The sequence below is a fragment of the Apostichopus japonicus genome, chromosome 14 (genome assembly GCF_037975245.1).
Source record: "Apostichopus japonicus isolate 1M-3 chromosome 14, ASM3797524v1, whole genome shotgun sequence".
Lineage (NCBI taxonomy): Eukaryota > Metazoa > Echinodermata > Holothuroidea > Aspidochirotida > Stichopodidae > Apostichopus > Apostichopus japonicus.
The window spans coordinates 14,120,027-14,135,847 of NC_092574.1; the positions used below are offsets into that span (position 1 = coordinate 14,120,027).

A 15,821-nucleotide genomic window follows, 5' to 3' on the forward strand; every position below is an offset into this window, starting at 1 on the left:
CCACCCCCTCCTTCGCGCCCAACGACACCAAAGTCATTGTTTGGCGCAGTTTCAGCAATCTTGCTGGAGTGAAACATTCTCAATTTCGAGACAGTGGAATACATACCTTACGTCGTGACCAGTGTTCAATGACTAGTGGGAATATTAGTTTTATTAAATATGAAACAGTCGTCTATTATCCTGACCCCTTCCCGACCTCAAAGGGATTGGAAGGGAATCAGAAAAAGTGACCCTTCGAAAACAACTTCAAAATTTCTCTCTTGTTAGTTCGTTTTTCACAGAATTAAAAATATGAGAAGGCGCGCGTATGGGAAGTTCTTCTGATGAAGTAGTTGGAAATTGTTGTGAATAAATAAAGCTCATTCAATTGCTATTAGTTGACAATCATGGAACTGGAAAGCCGGGTATGTTTATTCATCATTTGTCCCGACATGACATACGGTAACATGACGTAATATGACGTAACATGACATCCAATTTCACAAGTTCAGGATCCGAACCTTGTGGTTGTTTGACAATGCAATAAAAGAAAACAAAACCGTTGAATCAATCAATTTTTTACGCCTATTTATTCATACTTATCATTAGAAATTATGCAAAATAAAAATAAAGAGAGATAAAAAAGAAGCTTTATTCTTGGATTGAATTTAAATTTATTTCTTAGCCCGCTTTAAAATAATTATAGCACACAAGCATATCAAGACAAATAGTTGGAATGGAAGAAACACATTGCACGGTCGATTGAGAGAAAATTTTAATTACATGCACCCATTGGACAATGGCCAGTTCCGCGATGAGTAAGGAATATGCATCGACAGATGCATGGCTTTCAGCAGATGAGGAACGGTTAATCATCGATGGTTCAAATATACGATATACGCATGTGCAGAACTACCTTAAACATTTGCTACTCGTCATAATGACAGGATCAAATTAGATATGAGGTCACCAAAAATGTAATTACTAATTAGGATGAACCATTTTAAATATTAAAACCGGTTGGTATTTTTGTAGCCTTGTGCCGATTGCAAACTATAGAAGATTATACTAACGTAATTAAAAACACTGCATGGCTATAATAATGCGCCACATTTTTGCCCATTTTTTTTCTTATCTCTGTCTGGGGATGTTATATTATACTGTTGCATTAATAAGGAATCAAATGAAAGCGTGTTTTGAAGAAAAAGAAGAAATATTGAGAGGATAATGAATCTCATTGTTGTTATTTATTCGTTATTTTTTTATTCCCCAAATGGATCCTTTTGACGTCATTATGACGTCAAGTCTTGAGATGAGTTTTTCTATGTCTACATTTACTACTTAAAAGAGGTTTGTGTGCTTGTAAGGTGCATCTTCCTTCACAAAAAGAAGTTTGAGTCTAAAATACATTGTTGCAGTAACATCGCTATATATATGATTCATTTTCAAGCTGTGGAAAACAAAACGTTTTTTGGAGTAATCATCGTAACTTTATTCGATATTAAAAAAAAAACGTCCATTATTTCGGACTTTGAAACCCGTTCGTACGAGACTTTCATTAAGAATGTCACACTATTTCATTATTTACATCCTTTTTTTTTTTTTGATTTTAAAGCATTATTAAAATTTGTAGTCTTAATCTGCGCATATACTTCTCTGACGTTACTGCACCCACTCACCTTATTCAGCAGTTTTGTAATCAGAGTAGGTGTTTAGGGTAGATTCCTGCCACCCCCCAAGTTCCTCAACCACTTCCCCACTCTCATCCTCACCATCAAATTTCGTCCTTTCCCTCCCTTTCAGTGGGATGATCAGTTAATCCACTATACGATATCAGCTTCACCGTACTACTTAACAAAAATTGTCACTTTTAATCGAAATAGTGTTAATTGTGGAGAATTACAATGAACGGAAATAAACATTGCGAGGATGAAGCTACGTTTTTATACAAAAACTTGTAATGATAAGACTGGAAAGGAAAGAGAACCGTGTCTGTTCTGTTAGAAGATTAAAACATAGAGCGGTTACTAAAAGTCTTTTGAAACTATATCTATAAATGCAAATGAATAAGGTAACAAATACACAGTCAAAATAACAGCTGTCTTCTGACCTGACTCTTGGATCCCCCTCCCAATATTACTCCCTTTTCATCCCCCCTCCCCCAGCCTTGCCCTCCGATGGAAACCTCTGCTACGTATTTATCTTACAACCTTATTTTTCACCCGTTAATCGTTACATAAGCTTGTTTATTCTCATATACATATCACGCCGTTACTTTAAACTTTATCATGTGTCATGATAAAAAATTTAAGGCCTTTGATACTGCTTTCAATTTAAGTGTGCTAAAAAAATATTAAAAAGAACTTTTTTGTTCACTTTGCACCGCTGTAAATCATATTATTACAGTCTTTATATAAGAGAATTTAATTTCCTCCTTTGATGTAAAAGACTTTTCAGAGTAGCTGTAAAGTGCAGTTTGAAATTTCAGGAATAGAAACTTAAAGTCAGCCAAAACTGAGCCTGGAATACGAAGCCAAACTATCAACTCTCAAGCCCGGTCCCATTTTACATTGAGATTGTACCCACGTGATTATGACGATTTCACGTCAATACTTTGATATCTCTAGCATATTTGATATCCCTAGCATTTAATTAAAGACTGAAAAATGACCACGTATTTGCATGAACTGTCTAATCCCAATGTTAAACAGGTTCAGACTATACAGACCTGTTTCTGTGACATTTTTTTATCGGATAGTCTCGTTAATATTAGACACAATTTAACTGCTTCAAAAAAAAATATATTAAAAATCAGTCTTTGGTTATGGATATTGTTTTGTCTGTTTTACTATAGTCGCCATTCGTGTGTTTCTTCTCAACCTTTTTCGAGCACTTCTCTCTGAATTCGGGGGCGTCGTCTGACGTCAAGGAATCCTTTTCCGTTGAAGATGCCGCGTCGTCGTCGTGATCCGTAGACTCCACTAACAAGCCGTTCCCTTCAATGTCACTGTCGGGCTCGTCACAACACACGCCACGCATTGTCAGTCTGTTTGACCTATGACATTTACATCCTTGGACTTGTTGGGATAACACCTTGCTCTCTTTCTTGTACTTGACGCGTCGATTCTGGAACCAGATTTTGACTTGTTTCTCGGATAAATTTAAGTAAGTAGCGATTTCTATCCTCCGTAGACGAGACAGGTACATGTTAGCAGCAAACTCCCTCTCTAATTCCAATAGTTGGGTGCTGGTAAAGGCGGTCCTAACCCTCTTAGAACTGTTAGGAGAATGAGATTCCGGCTCTGTTGACTCTGTACCATGAAGAAGAGAGAGGGAAAAAATTAAAGCTAAAATCGAGATTCATAATTATACATTCAATACAAGTGGAGACACAATCAAAGTAAACAGTAAAATTGATGACATTAAAATTAAAATAAATTGTTTACAGAAAAATATCGTAGTGATTTCTTTGTATTCTCTCAATTTCCGATAACCTTTGTTTGAAAGAGCCATGACAATAAAAAGAAGGAAAAAACCCCTTTTCCGACAAATAAAGTTGATCTATTCTTCCTAGTGGTACGTTAATCATTTATCCTTTTACGCTCCTGAGAACCATTGCTTCTTTTATATGAATATTCATGGAGATATTATTATCAATCATCCAATGACAACAAAGTAAAACCGTCGACAATTCGTTACTGCTTCAAGCGTATACTAGTCGATTACAATGGTACGACTTGTGGTTACTTTGTTGGCGTTGAATGGCGACAACGCTTTTACCAAATCTTACGAAGTAGTATTTCAAATAATTTAAACCCTTCATAATTAATTGATACATTTTTAAACAGCTTGCTTCCGACTCTGCATCCATTAATGTTTCAAACATTAAAGTCTCTCATAAAAGTTTAACTCCTTCCAACGCCGATTAAATTAATCCAACCCTTTCTTGCCTTTTATTTTTGGTAATTGCGCAATATTAGTAATCACCACCGATTTTAAGAAAAATATGTCAGCAATCACGTGTTTGAAGCATAAATTACCTAAGTTATTTTAACCCGTCGCTTTTTTTTTTCAAAAAGAAAAAAATTATTTCCATTCATCCGTATTTACCCGAAGTATACATAGCATAACATCGTGCGGTTTGATCCGCAATGAATAAACAAAATACACCGTTGATTTGATAACATGCTCATACGGTAATTCATTCATGTCACTTAGCCGCATGTTCAAGCATTAAATTTTTATCCCCAAGTGTAAATTGGTTACAGGTATATGGTTTCCTTGGGATTAATTAGCATGGCTTGTAATTCGATAATGCGACACACAATTACGTCTATACTCCAAAGACGTGACTTCAATCAAGCAGCTCATTTGGCAAGGTCACGATTCTTTGAAACGCGCTGTATAGATATATATATATATATATATATATATATATATATATATATATATATATATATATATATATGTATATATATATATACATCATCAGAGGATATAGTATATAAATTTGTCATGCTGTTTGAATAAACAATTTGGAGAAACGTCAGTAACTATATTAATGTCAAAGAAGAATAATGATACGTAAAGTTACTTGGCTGTTTGCTGTGCTTCTCGCATTGAAGTAAAGATTTATATTTATAAAGAGATGTATATATATATATATTATATATATATATGATATAGATATGACATTGCCAATACAAACAGAATGATGATTTCTGCAAAGTTGAGGTGCACCATTGTTTATATGAAGGTCTAAGAAAGGGTTTTTGTTTTTCGAGTTCTTAAAAGGAACTGTATTAAAAGTAATAAGTATAGGCCGAAAATGTACATTCTAGACAAGCTAACAATGAACATCGTTGAAGTTAAAAATAAACATAGGCCTATGCCCTGCATTCAGATTTTTTTCATTCAACATATTCATTTTAAGATTCTACCTAAATTTATTCTGATATCTCCAAATATTCTACTTCATTGTAAGAAAAAAAAACGAAATTGCACCCTAGAATTCCAAAGAGTATTGAAACTTGATAAAACAAGAAGAAGTTAAAAAAGAAGAAATTGTTGGCCTTGAAGAGAGAAAGTCGATATTACTTATATAATGACTGGTGATTCAGTTTTGACCACCCGTGTAAAAAAAAGTAACCTTTCAGGTATACTGTTCTGTGCTAGGTTTATATAAATGTGGAAGCCTCGAAGTCAATACGCGTCGATCCCTGTAATAAATTATATAGCCTGCATTCCATGTTATGAATAACAATTACGTCCAGGACTAAAGTTTTAAAATTCATCCGGTATTAAACGTTTTGCCCGCCTTTTCTCTTCCGTTTCTGTTAGGTCCTCACATGAATAATATTTTATGGTTTTATAATTGATTCATTTTCGTAGCTATGTGATTTCCAAAAAAAATATGAGCGTTCAAATCTCGCCACCCTCTATTTGTTTAGAGCACAAAAGAGAAACTTCGTATTCTTGACATTACAGTCGTGAGAGAGAGAAAATGAGGTAATCAACTCTGTGGGTTTTCCTTCATTTTCTCCATCTCTCTATTCGACGCAGTTCCCGAATATGATCGTAAATTGGTTAATGGAATAGGGCGAGACTAGCAACAGATTGGGTTTAAAAGTTAATTTTCATAACGTTTTCTAACAAGTGTTTCCGGCAAACCACCAAATCGAAAAACGCAAGTAGAAAATATAGGCATGTTATATATATATATATATATTATCCCCATTCGCACGGCGAACGGATAACAATGTATAAATATATTTCCAAAGTTATTAGCTACAAATTTACCCGGACAAAGGTTATGACTTTTAATATATATATATATATACCCTTATTAATAGGACACAGTCTAGGCCACGTAGATTACATACACGCGAATTGATTGAGCATAATAGCCTATTGATGTTATAAATTGTGTTTACCGAACTAACTATCCCAGAGGTTTTGCGACTGCCAAGTTGGTCCCTGCTAAATCGGCGAGTACATATTTCCCCGGAGCCCCTTTAGCCCTTATTATCAGTAATAGCATTTTAGTCCAAAGTGGGGACTGTCACCAAGTCGAATTATAGTATTAAATTTATGTCTTTTGGCTTTACAGCTATTTGACAAGCACACGTGTTAAAAAGGATCGAGGGTTTCTGGATGTTATGACCTGTAGTAAGCAGCGGGTATGACAGGTTACCTGCTTGTAGTTTGGGGGTGCGGTAGGTTTAGAGTATTGGGGGAGTTTAGCGTATAGGCTATTCAACACAATAATATAGTGGAATTAGGAAAATGGAAGTTGAGGTAAAAAGAAGTCTTGTTTGATGGTACAGATATTCAGAGAAGACTGCCTTGTTCTTATTTATGTTGCCATGGCAATCTCTATTCCAACCAGGGAGAATTCACTCTTTTATGTATCCAGAATGCGATATTTAACTTTTGAAACTTTAAAAATTTAACTTTCGAGAACTGATACAAGAAGAAATTATGATTTCCTTTTGAGAGTGAAATCTTCAAGTTTGACGTTTTCACTCTTACGTCAATCAAAGTAGCGAGTTCACTAGATATTATCTGTTTCAGAGCTCCTTTCAAATAAAATAACCGTGAACACTCTCAAAGAGTGATATCTAAGTCCTTGCAACAGATAAAAAAGTGTGAAAATAGCGGAAATCGAAATGAATTAAAAACACAATCTATCGAAATTTAAAGTCGGATAGATATATATTGAAAGACTTTAAACCCAAGTGTAGCGCATATTTTTTTTCTTTTTTCATTTTCTTTCCTTAATTTTTCTTATTTTTCCAAATATTACCCAAAATAAGGCTTAAACTCTAAATGTGAACTTTTCTTTGTTTCACCAGAAGGACGTTACTAATAACGAACAAAAATTCGCCGTTAATCTCTAATATATTCATTGCTAAGACAATGGTTGTTTATTGTTACAAAGAAAACAATTTGCGGCTATAATAAATTGCATTTATTGGTGTTATTATCTTTCCTTTCTTTCTTTTCATTTTTCTTCTTTAATTTGTTTTTAAGTATATGCTTATCGTTGAATGGAATAATGTGATGCATCTGTGTGAGTTAACGTATATATACGTATAATGAACACAGCTATAACAATAAATCTATATATTATATAATTTGTATATGTTCCCCTGCCCCAGTCCTCCCACCCTGTTGTTTTACACAAAGCGTTTCCCGTGTTCCGAAATGCACATCAGTTTCTTAGATTGTATACGGTATGCATTTTTTCCAGCGAATTCTTTTAATTTCTTTTCTTTCCAATTTTTGGTTTTCACGTTTTGCATATTAATCAAGGAAATCTGATAGGGAAATAATCTAGTTGGAATCCTGCAAGATTTGACTCAACAGATATACTTTCGTGAAATTTTTAAGTTTTCTCTCTTTTAGCTTTTAATTTATTTTATGAATGCACTGAAGCATATGTAACATATGTAGCCAACCATGCATACACGTAAGTAATCCCAACTTGTTACATAATGAATATTTGGAGAAAAGATAAATTTTGTTGAAATCCTTACTTTTTATATACTGATGAAAACGTTAAATTTAAAAGAAGAAGAAAAAGAATTAACCCCGTTAAAACTATATTTTCATCAGTCTTATATCGTTTTTAATATTCTCTTAAAATGTAATTCTTATAAATAGAACGAAAAGACTGTTCGATATGGAATGAATAATAAATAAGCAAATATTGTGTAATAGTTCAATATTATAACCCTTTGCCCTAATATTTTAGCGAAAGTTTACAAGAAACCAATTAATATAAAACTAACTTTAAAAAGGTACAACTATAATGATGGCGCTCTTCAAGTGCCAAACTAAGAATTGAGACACAAACTTCCATTGAAAAAAAATTAGATTAAAAAAAAATAGAAGAAGAAGATGAAGAAGAAAAGATAAAAAGGGGCAAATTCTTGTGTAGAAACAAAGGAGTTTGGACTTACCTGCAGTAAGGCATTGCAATCTTCTTTGTTCCGTGACCGAACGGTACGGATGGGTGAGGTGATGGTGAGGACTACGCCCCCTCTCCGGGGAATGGCGCTGGCTGAACTGAGGAGGAGCGACAATCCCCAGACCACCGGTTCTCTTAAGGGCGTTTTCCGGATGACAAAGATCGAGGAATTGTCTGGGTGGCGGTGATAAGGCGTGATGAGCGTGACGGAGGGTCAGAGGGGACGACTGGGCCCCGTGGAGGGGTAGGGAGGTTCTAAATAGTCCACTGGTAGCTTTTTGATAATGGAAAGGTGGTAGAATGGAACAAGAATGCGGATTCGTCGATTCACGAACGCAGAGTGCACAGTTTCCAAGAGGTTCTAGATGCGGGAAACAAGAAAGTGTTTTGGTGTCTTCGGAGGTGCAATGTCGGTGCAGGGTGGTTTCGGTCCGCGGAGATGGTCGGTTAGTCGATTGCTTAGTGGACGGTTGATTTAGTATCAAAGAATCAACGTAAAATGAACGCGACATGATGAGCTTTTCAAACAAACAAATTTCCACAAGAAATTCTCCAAACAGTAAAATCAATTTCAAACAAGAAACAGGAAAAGCATTAAACTAAAAAAAAAAGAGAAGGCAAGCCCTCGAAAAATGGCAGCGGTTGTTTGGTGGTCCTTCTCCGGTGAATATGAACTGAATGACCATTTAATGGTCATGCATCCCAAATTTGTTGCAAATTGGAATAAGATGTGGGCGTGAGATTCCTTATTCCTTTCCTTTCCTTTCCTTTTTTCTTTCTTAAAGTTAACTCTTCTTTTCAATAGTTTATTTGTTCCTTAAGAAACTGCCTTTTCAAATTGTATTTAAATATTACTGAACATCACGCAGGCACTTTGTCGTGAGCTCATAGATTAATTGACCAATCAGCGCACCGCTACGAACTTCACTTGATAAGTTGTAATCTCCCCTATACTACTGGACTGCCAATAGATGCGCTATTACAATGGAATTCAACTTATCATTGGTATATCCCTCAATTTCTCTCCTACAAGGAGATTTCAGCAGGAGTATTCTCGCGTCACGCAATCACTAAATGTATCCCTTTATACAAGCTCAAAGCTCTCCACCTCTCTCTCTCTCTCTATCTCCACCTATGTGTATTGTTGCTACCTTACACATTTAGATCCTCACAGCGCGTGCCTCCAACCACAAAGGGGAAATTCTATTGGTCAACGGTTAGCCAACGCGTGGCGCACGCGTGCCCCGCACGTGTCCCCATAGAGATTGCCGTGCACTCGGCTGGTCCAATTCGCACAGGATTTGACTTGGTGGCGTTTGATTTAGAAGAGTATAACGGTGTCAGAGGGGAAACTAACACGGGCACTGTCCGGTGTAAACTGGTGTGTCAACGGCACACCAACCTGATGACTGGGAATGTTAGTAAACACGGTAAACAGGTAACTTGAAGTCTATATAACCTTATAACATTCGATCCTAAAAAAACGGGATTTGGTAAATCTCGAATCCTTGAACTGTCCCAACCTTTTTTTTAATTTTACCTTCCGGCTTTGTTTGTTTATAACATATTTATTCATTTGTTGGTGGCAAAAAGAGGTGAGTTTTACCAATTAAAAAAAAAAAAAAATTGGGGTACAAAAATATGTGAAATTAAAAAATCGTCAACATATGCGATGACGCTACTAGGAGTAAATCAAAGATGGTTTGTCTTGTAAAAGAAACAGTCATGTTTGATGACATCTGTAGATAACGGATTTCTAATGGAAAAATTATCTCTTCAAACAAGATTAAATAGTTTGCTAGAAACAAAGGCGACAGTGCAAGTACAAAGAAATGTCCCTGATCAATAAAATAATGAAATACTGATAGGGGAAGATATTTGACATTTTTAATGTTTCAACGTTTTTATTATCGAAGAAATTGAAACTTGTTAACGCTTTGAATATATGAGAGAAAAACTTACTTATTTTTTTTTTTTTGAAAGAAAAACGGCTCCTAACTTGGATAAAGTCTTTAGCGGTCTTGGTCTGGCTGTTAAAGTTGTCAAATGTTGCACAGATTCAGGAAAATTTATATAGGCCTATATGATAAAGTTTGAATTTGCCATTCCCACTGTATTAAAAACATAACAATAAAGCAAAACTGAAACAGAATATCGGAAGCATATCAATAAAAAAAATGTCCCACGTGATTGTAAAATTTGTGAAAAATTTATGGAAAAAAAAAGAAGAAGTAAACTGTTTGAAAAAAAATATGAAAACGTGTACAGGGTACACATGGGTTACAGTTCGGAAGGCTTCGGTAGTGTTCGTAATTTTACGTGTACAGGATACAGGGTTAGTTTTCCGATTTACACAATGATTTCGGTACAATTCGGAAGGCTTCGGCAGTGTTTCGTCATTTTTCGTAAGATATTATGTAGTATCAAAATAACATCTTTGTTCGCTGAAATGGCTTACTAGTTTTAAAAAAAAAAAAAAACGAGGAAATGTTGCAAATTTTTAAACTTTTTTTGCCGACATGAAGTAAAATATACTACAATATTGTATATCTTTGGTCCGGAGTTTTCCTCTTTTTTTCATCAATATTTATATAATTTTTAAGAAATCTGCATGTCATTTTTTATATTTTGCTTTGATGTATACCAACGTCATGTACATTTTTTCGTGACTTTTCTAGCTGAATATTACCCTAAAAGCTGTTTTTTCCGCACAGATATCATGTGATGACTCAGGGTGTTGGTGGGGGAGGGGGGGGGGGGGAGAAATGTGCGCTCGAGGTACAACATTGAAACTTATTTTTAAAGTTAATTCAATGATTATGTACAACATGATATTTGAATATGTTTGCTAATGGGGATGGTCAGAGGGTAGAGCTTTACAAATCACGTTATCAATTTGATAACACTGAAAAGCTGTTATATACTATCCGTCTATATAGAAGAATCAAATCCCCACCCCACCCCCACCCCCACCCCACCCCTAGTAAATATCAATAGTAGTAATAATAGTTAATAAAATACAATTGTGTGTTTCTTTGAAAGTTTTCGAATTGCTATAAATAGAATAAGATAAGTATTTTCTGATTACACGTTATTTTGGTGTAATTTAGTTTGATATTCTTAATGATACGGGGGGGGGGGTGGAGTTGTCGCGATTCTAACCCCTCCCACCACCATCCCTCCATCTCAACCCATTCGCCTTGAACCATAAGTAATACAAGTCACACCCAGATACATATATATATGGAGATATTGAAGATATTTTGAAGTGCAAGGCCCTATACATGTGATATGAAACACGGTTGCGTTCGCCATTTATATATTACGTTTGCATCTTGACTAATAGGTTATCCGTACCCCTATACACATGACTAAGTCTGGGTCAAGCGACACCAGTCCTAACCGCATCCCGCATCCCTACCGCATCCCTTATGGAAATGGTATGCAATGGTCGGACTGACATCGCATCATAAATTTTGTTATTCAGATTTAGCGAAGTTTATTGCGGAATTTGTAAAATACAATTATTTCATCCCTACTCTCCACTACAACACCCCCCCCTCGTTTCTCCCTCACCCATAGTTTGCATTAAAAAAACTATTTATATGAGCATAAGCGTACGACAACAAAATGTCAACAACAAAAATACAAATATATCACTATTGCACGATTGATGTATCCGTAATTACTGAAATTCGGAAAGATGTAGGGAGGGTGGGGGAGGGGGTTAGGGAAGAAAACTACACCCCTCGGTTATATTCGTAGTATACTGAGATATAATTTCGTTTAGTTGACAGCGACATCTCTCTAGGCCTATTAAAGTGTTCCTATAAAACAGTTTATTCCACAAATGAAGCAAAGGTCATTACTAATAGAAACTGACACATCAGTAAGATTATGAAAGTCCAAAAAACGAGACCGCGATTTATTGTTTGGTGTTATTATGATATTGATGACAGCATTCATATTTTTTACGGGCAATTATCCAACGGTGTATTTTTTTGTAAACGAGGTCGCAAAATTGAGCGGCCGAAAAAAAAAAAATAAGAAAAAAATGACAAAAACGATATATATATATAGTGTAAGATGATCGGTCGATATTTGCGGTTTATTTTGCAGGTGGAACGCGTTAACATAGTTAATAGGTTCAAATTACAAATAAGGGATTTGATGATTTAATATGAGTGACTGTTTTGTGTGTATATTACGATGAAGATTGATTTAAAGATTGGGTTTGAAAACAATAAAAAATTAATCAACAAAAGGGGAAAAGAGGGAGGGAGAGAAGGGGGGAGGGGTAGATCAAATAGAAAAATTAGTCCTTTATAACATATTTAACTCTTAGACAAACTATATAAGCCTATAAAATTATTTAATTAAAATTAATTGGGCGTTCATCGATTCGAGATTGATGAAGAAAGAGGCTAGTTTGGGATAAAATTGGGACGACTTTAATAAGAAAAGAAAAGTAATATCTAGGTTTCGGTTACCTTAGCAATTAGCCGTGCTTTTTGAAAGAACAAGGGTATTTTTCTATTCTATGTTTTTTGTTTGTTTGTTAATTTTTGATCTTAGAGAGTTTGACCAATCAACGTTAAGGGTGAAGTTAGCAGACAAAGGAAACTGTTTTTGTTTTAATATATAGAATGACGTCATGAAACATGTCACTGTTTGTGAGCGGTATAGGAAGAAAAAGAAAGCTTAAGCATTGTTTCTATGTTGATGTAATGGTCAGTATAGGTCAAGGGGTAACTCAAGACATTCTGGACAAATCTAAATATTGTAGAAAATGCCAAAACCAACTATAAATTCGAATTCAAATTCATTGAATAATATCATGGATGCACAGAAACGAAATAATCTGAAAATGGTATCACTGGAAAAGCATACTCCAATAAATTCATTGATATTGATACTTATGATAACCCCTCCCCCTCCACTTCACCCCACAACCATACACCCCACCCTCCACAGCCAGGAGAAGCAAAAACCATCATCAATGGTCTATGTGATTGAGCTATCTGTAACGACTCTTCCACCTCCACCTCCACCCCACCCGCCCCACACCACACACACACCACCTTCTACGGCCACACACACCATCCTCCACGGCCAAGAGAGGTACACTTCATTAACCCATCATTGGTCTATGTCACTGAGATATATGTAACGACTCCTCCACCCCACCCGCGCCACCCCACACACACCACCCTCCACGGCCAAAGAGAAGTAAACATCACTAAACCATCATTAGTTGGACATAGCACAGATTTAAACAAACAAGATTGAAGAATCGAGCAAACTGTCCAATATGACAACATTGAGCCACATCTACTTGAAATTTTTATTTCTTGTATTTTATATATATATATTTTTTACAATGTTTGGTTTCGAGACTAGTTAACATGACTTAACCTTAGCATTGGTTTCACTGACAACACTGCTGACGTTCATGCACTTTGAAAATATAAAAGAACAAGAAACAAACAAACAGGGACAGATCAAAGGTTTCATCTCAGAGTGGCACTTTGACAGCTTAACTAGACAAAAGATACATGGGGTGGGAGGGGGGGGGAGTGTTCATTGCAAATACCCACAAAGTATCTTATCTTAACATGGTAGTTGCATGGGTTTGCTTTTCCCTTTAATCATTGGATTGTGGCATTTATCAGTATCGCTAACCCCTTGCTTCTCCCTACTGCCCCCTCCTTCTCCGCATTGCCCTCATTCTCTCAGTGCCCCTTCTTCTCCCCATGCACTGCCCCTCTTTCTCCCACTGCCCCCTCCTCACAGTAGGGAACTGTATAACGTCAGTTTTATAACAGTTGGTTATGTGGAAGTTACCACAGTACAGACACATGTTTATGTTTTGATGACGTCATACACTGTGGTAGTGGCGACGTCACAGACTCATTGCTACAGTTTGCGTTATCTCCTGTATTTATAATTGAATCTATAAACATTGTCCACGAGAGACGGTCCCCTCACCCGACAGCAAGCCCAACTCCACAACTCATTGATAATCTGTATGTTGCTTTAAATCAATTCTTCGCGATACTGCAGAATAACATTTTAAAATAGAAAACAGGTGAGGGTGGACGTTGTTACCCATCAGGCACCCATCACATACCTCATACCATACCCACTTCATTGCTCTTATCGGTCCTTATCATTGAGCCATTATCCCCGAAATGAATCCATTCTTTCCAGCTCTGCGTCAAAGTAGGTCATAGCTATTTGTAATGTTATGCAGCATGCAGCAACAGGCTATAGCGTTGCATACTACCACAATAATCACTTCCACGTGTTGAATTGACCGCGGTTTGTTGACCTAAATGTCTTTTCAAAGTTATTTGTCCGTTGCGGGTAATTCACGGTAAAACCCTACAGACCCACCTATAAAAAAAGAAGGGCGCTTTGTTGTGTATGCATGAGAAGAAGGGAAGAAAGAAAGAAAGTAGGTCTATGTCAAATCGACAGCGAACACGACAAGTAGATGGCTCTTGGCGCAAATATCGCTTAGTTTCACGTCCGATGTGACACGAGGAGGGACCTAGCCGCTTCGCGGGCGTTCATCAAATTAATTTCTAAAGAAAACTTTTTTTTTCTTTTTGGATCGCCAGCGACTCTTCCTGTTGGCAAAGTAGAATTACGCGTATCGCCACATCCTCTTGAAACTCGTGCCTTTCTAGAAGCCCCTGGGGCCCTAGGGATACAGGGTACATGGTAAAGTTGTGGTTAACAAAGAAAACTCATTCCATTCATATGCAATTTCACTTTATGCGAAAAGACAATTAAGACGCGGTAATCACGAAAATCGTAAACAGAGGGAAGTGACAGTTAAAGCGACAATGTCATCTTTATATAAGATATGTTTGTGTAAAATGATTGAATAAATAAATCAATCAATCAATATTCCATATTCCTTCGAATATTTTTTCTTTCTTATGGTGTATGACAGGTTAATTTAAAATTAAATCTTTATTTTATTTTTTTAAGAACCAAACCAAGGATAAAATTTATATTGTTATAAAAAATTTATTTAGGGTAATTATGGTCTCCAAATTTGTTGTAGTCACCTGAACCCTGATACGCTATTTTCCATGTTTGTATTTGGGGGGGGGGGAGGTGGGAGAGGGGGGGGGCGGGGTTCTTTCATAAGCAGTTCTCTAAGTTTGAAATATAAAATAGAAATAGTGTATCTCCATTGCCGCAAGCTACGATGTTACAATAAACATGCTTATACACGATTTCATATTTTCTGTTCAAAGACTGTCGTTTCTCTTAAACAAACATGATTTCAAAGGGTTATATAGGAGAGGGACAGAGGGTGACAAATTCTAAGTTCGCCCAGACTGATTTATATATGGTCATAGACATTTATAGTAAGCGAGTTGTATTATTTTTCCTCGACCGGCATGTCAAAAAATCCGTCAACCCCGAATGATAATGAAGGATGGGAGATGACCCCCCCCCCTCCCTCTGTGCACGGGTACTGATCTGTTGACGGTAGGAGAGGGGATGGGGATAGGGGACTAGGTCACCGTCTGTCCCCTTCTCAACCTATTCAACCACGTCTACCTGTGTGAAGAATCTAATAGCAAAATTTACCTTAAGTAATAACATATCGGCCAATAATATTCTTTTATAACGATAAGTCGCTTTAATACATCTCCTCCGGCCCGTCCTGTGTTTTAATAGTTTGTGATGCAATGCAATTTAAAACTCTTCTCGTTTACAATTCAAATACAACCAACAATAACTTGAGAAGTTCTTTCCATTCAAAATATTCTTCATCTCTTCCTGTCTTTGGTCAGTCCTGATTGGGAAAAGCCCCGAGGTCTTAAAAGTTATGCTCCTTCCTGCTCCT

At 36.3% G+C, this 15,821-nt stretch overlaps 1 protein-coding gene across 1 annotated transcript; it reads right to left on the minus strand.

Moving 5' to 3' along the window:
- Positions 1 to 2,157: 2,157 nt before the first annotated feature.
- On the minus strand, positions 2,158 to 8,699 carry LOC139979924 (GS homeobox 1-like). Its single transcript, XM_071991166.1, has 2 exons — positions 7,944 to 8,699; positions 2,158 to 3,290 (listed from the first exon to the last, which is right to left on the minus strand). Exons 1-2 carry the CDS (start codon positions 8,461 to 8,463, stop codon positions 2,791 to 2,793), a joined length of 1,020 nt encoding a protein of 339 aa, XP_071847267.1. The 5' UTR covers positions 8,464 to 8,699; the 3' UTR covers positions 2,158 to 2,790.
- Between the last annotated feature and the right edge of the window lie 7,122 nt (positions 8,700 to 15,821).

Coding starts and splice junctions, on each gene's coding strand:
- LOC139979924 (XM_071991166.1), bottom strand. CDS start 8,463: ATGTCGCGTTCATTTTACGTTGATTCTTTGATACTAAATCAACCGTCC. Junction 3,291..7,943: donor ATTGCAATGCCTTACTGCAG/GTAAGTCCAAAC, acceptor TTCATGGTACAG/AGTCAACAGAGCCGGAATCT.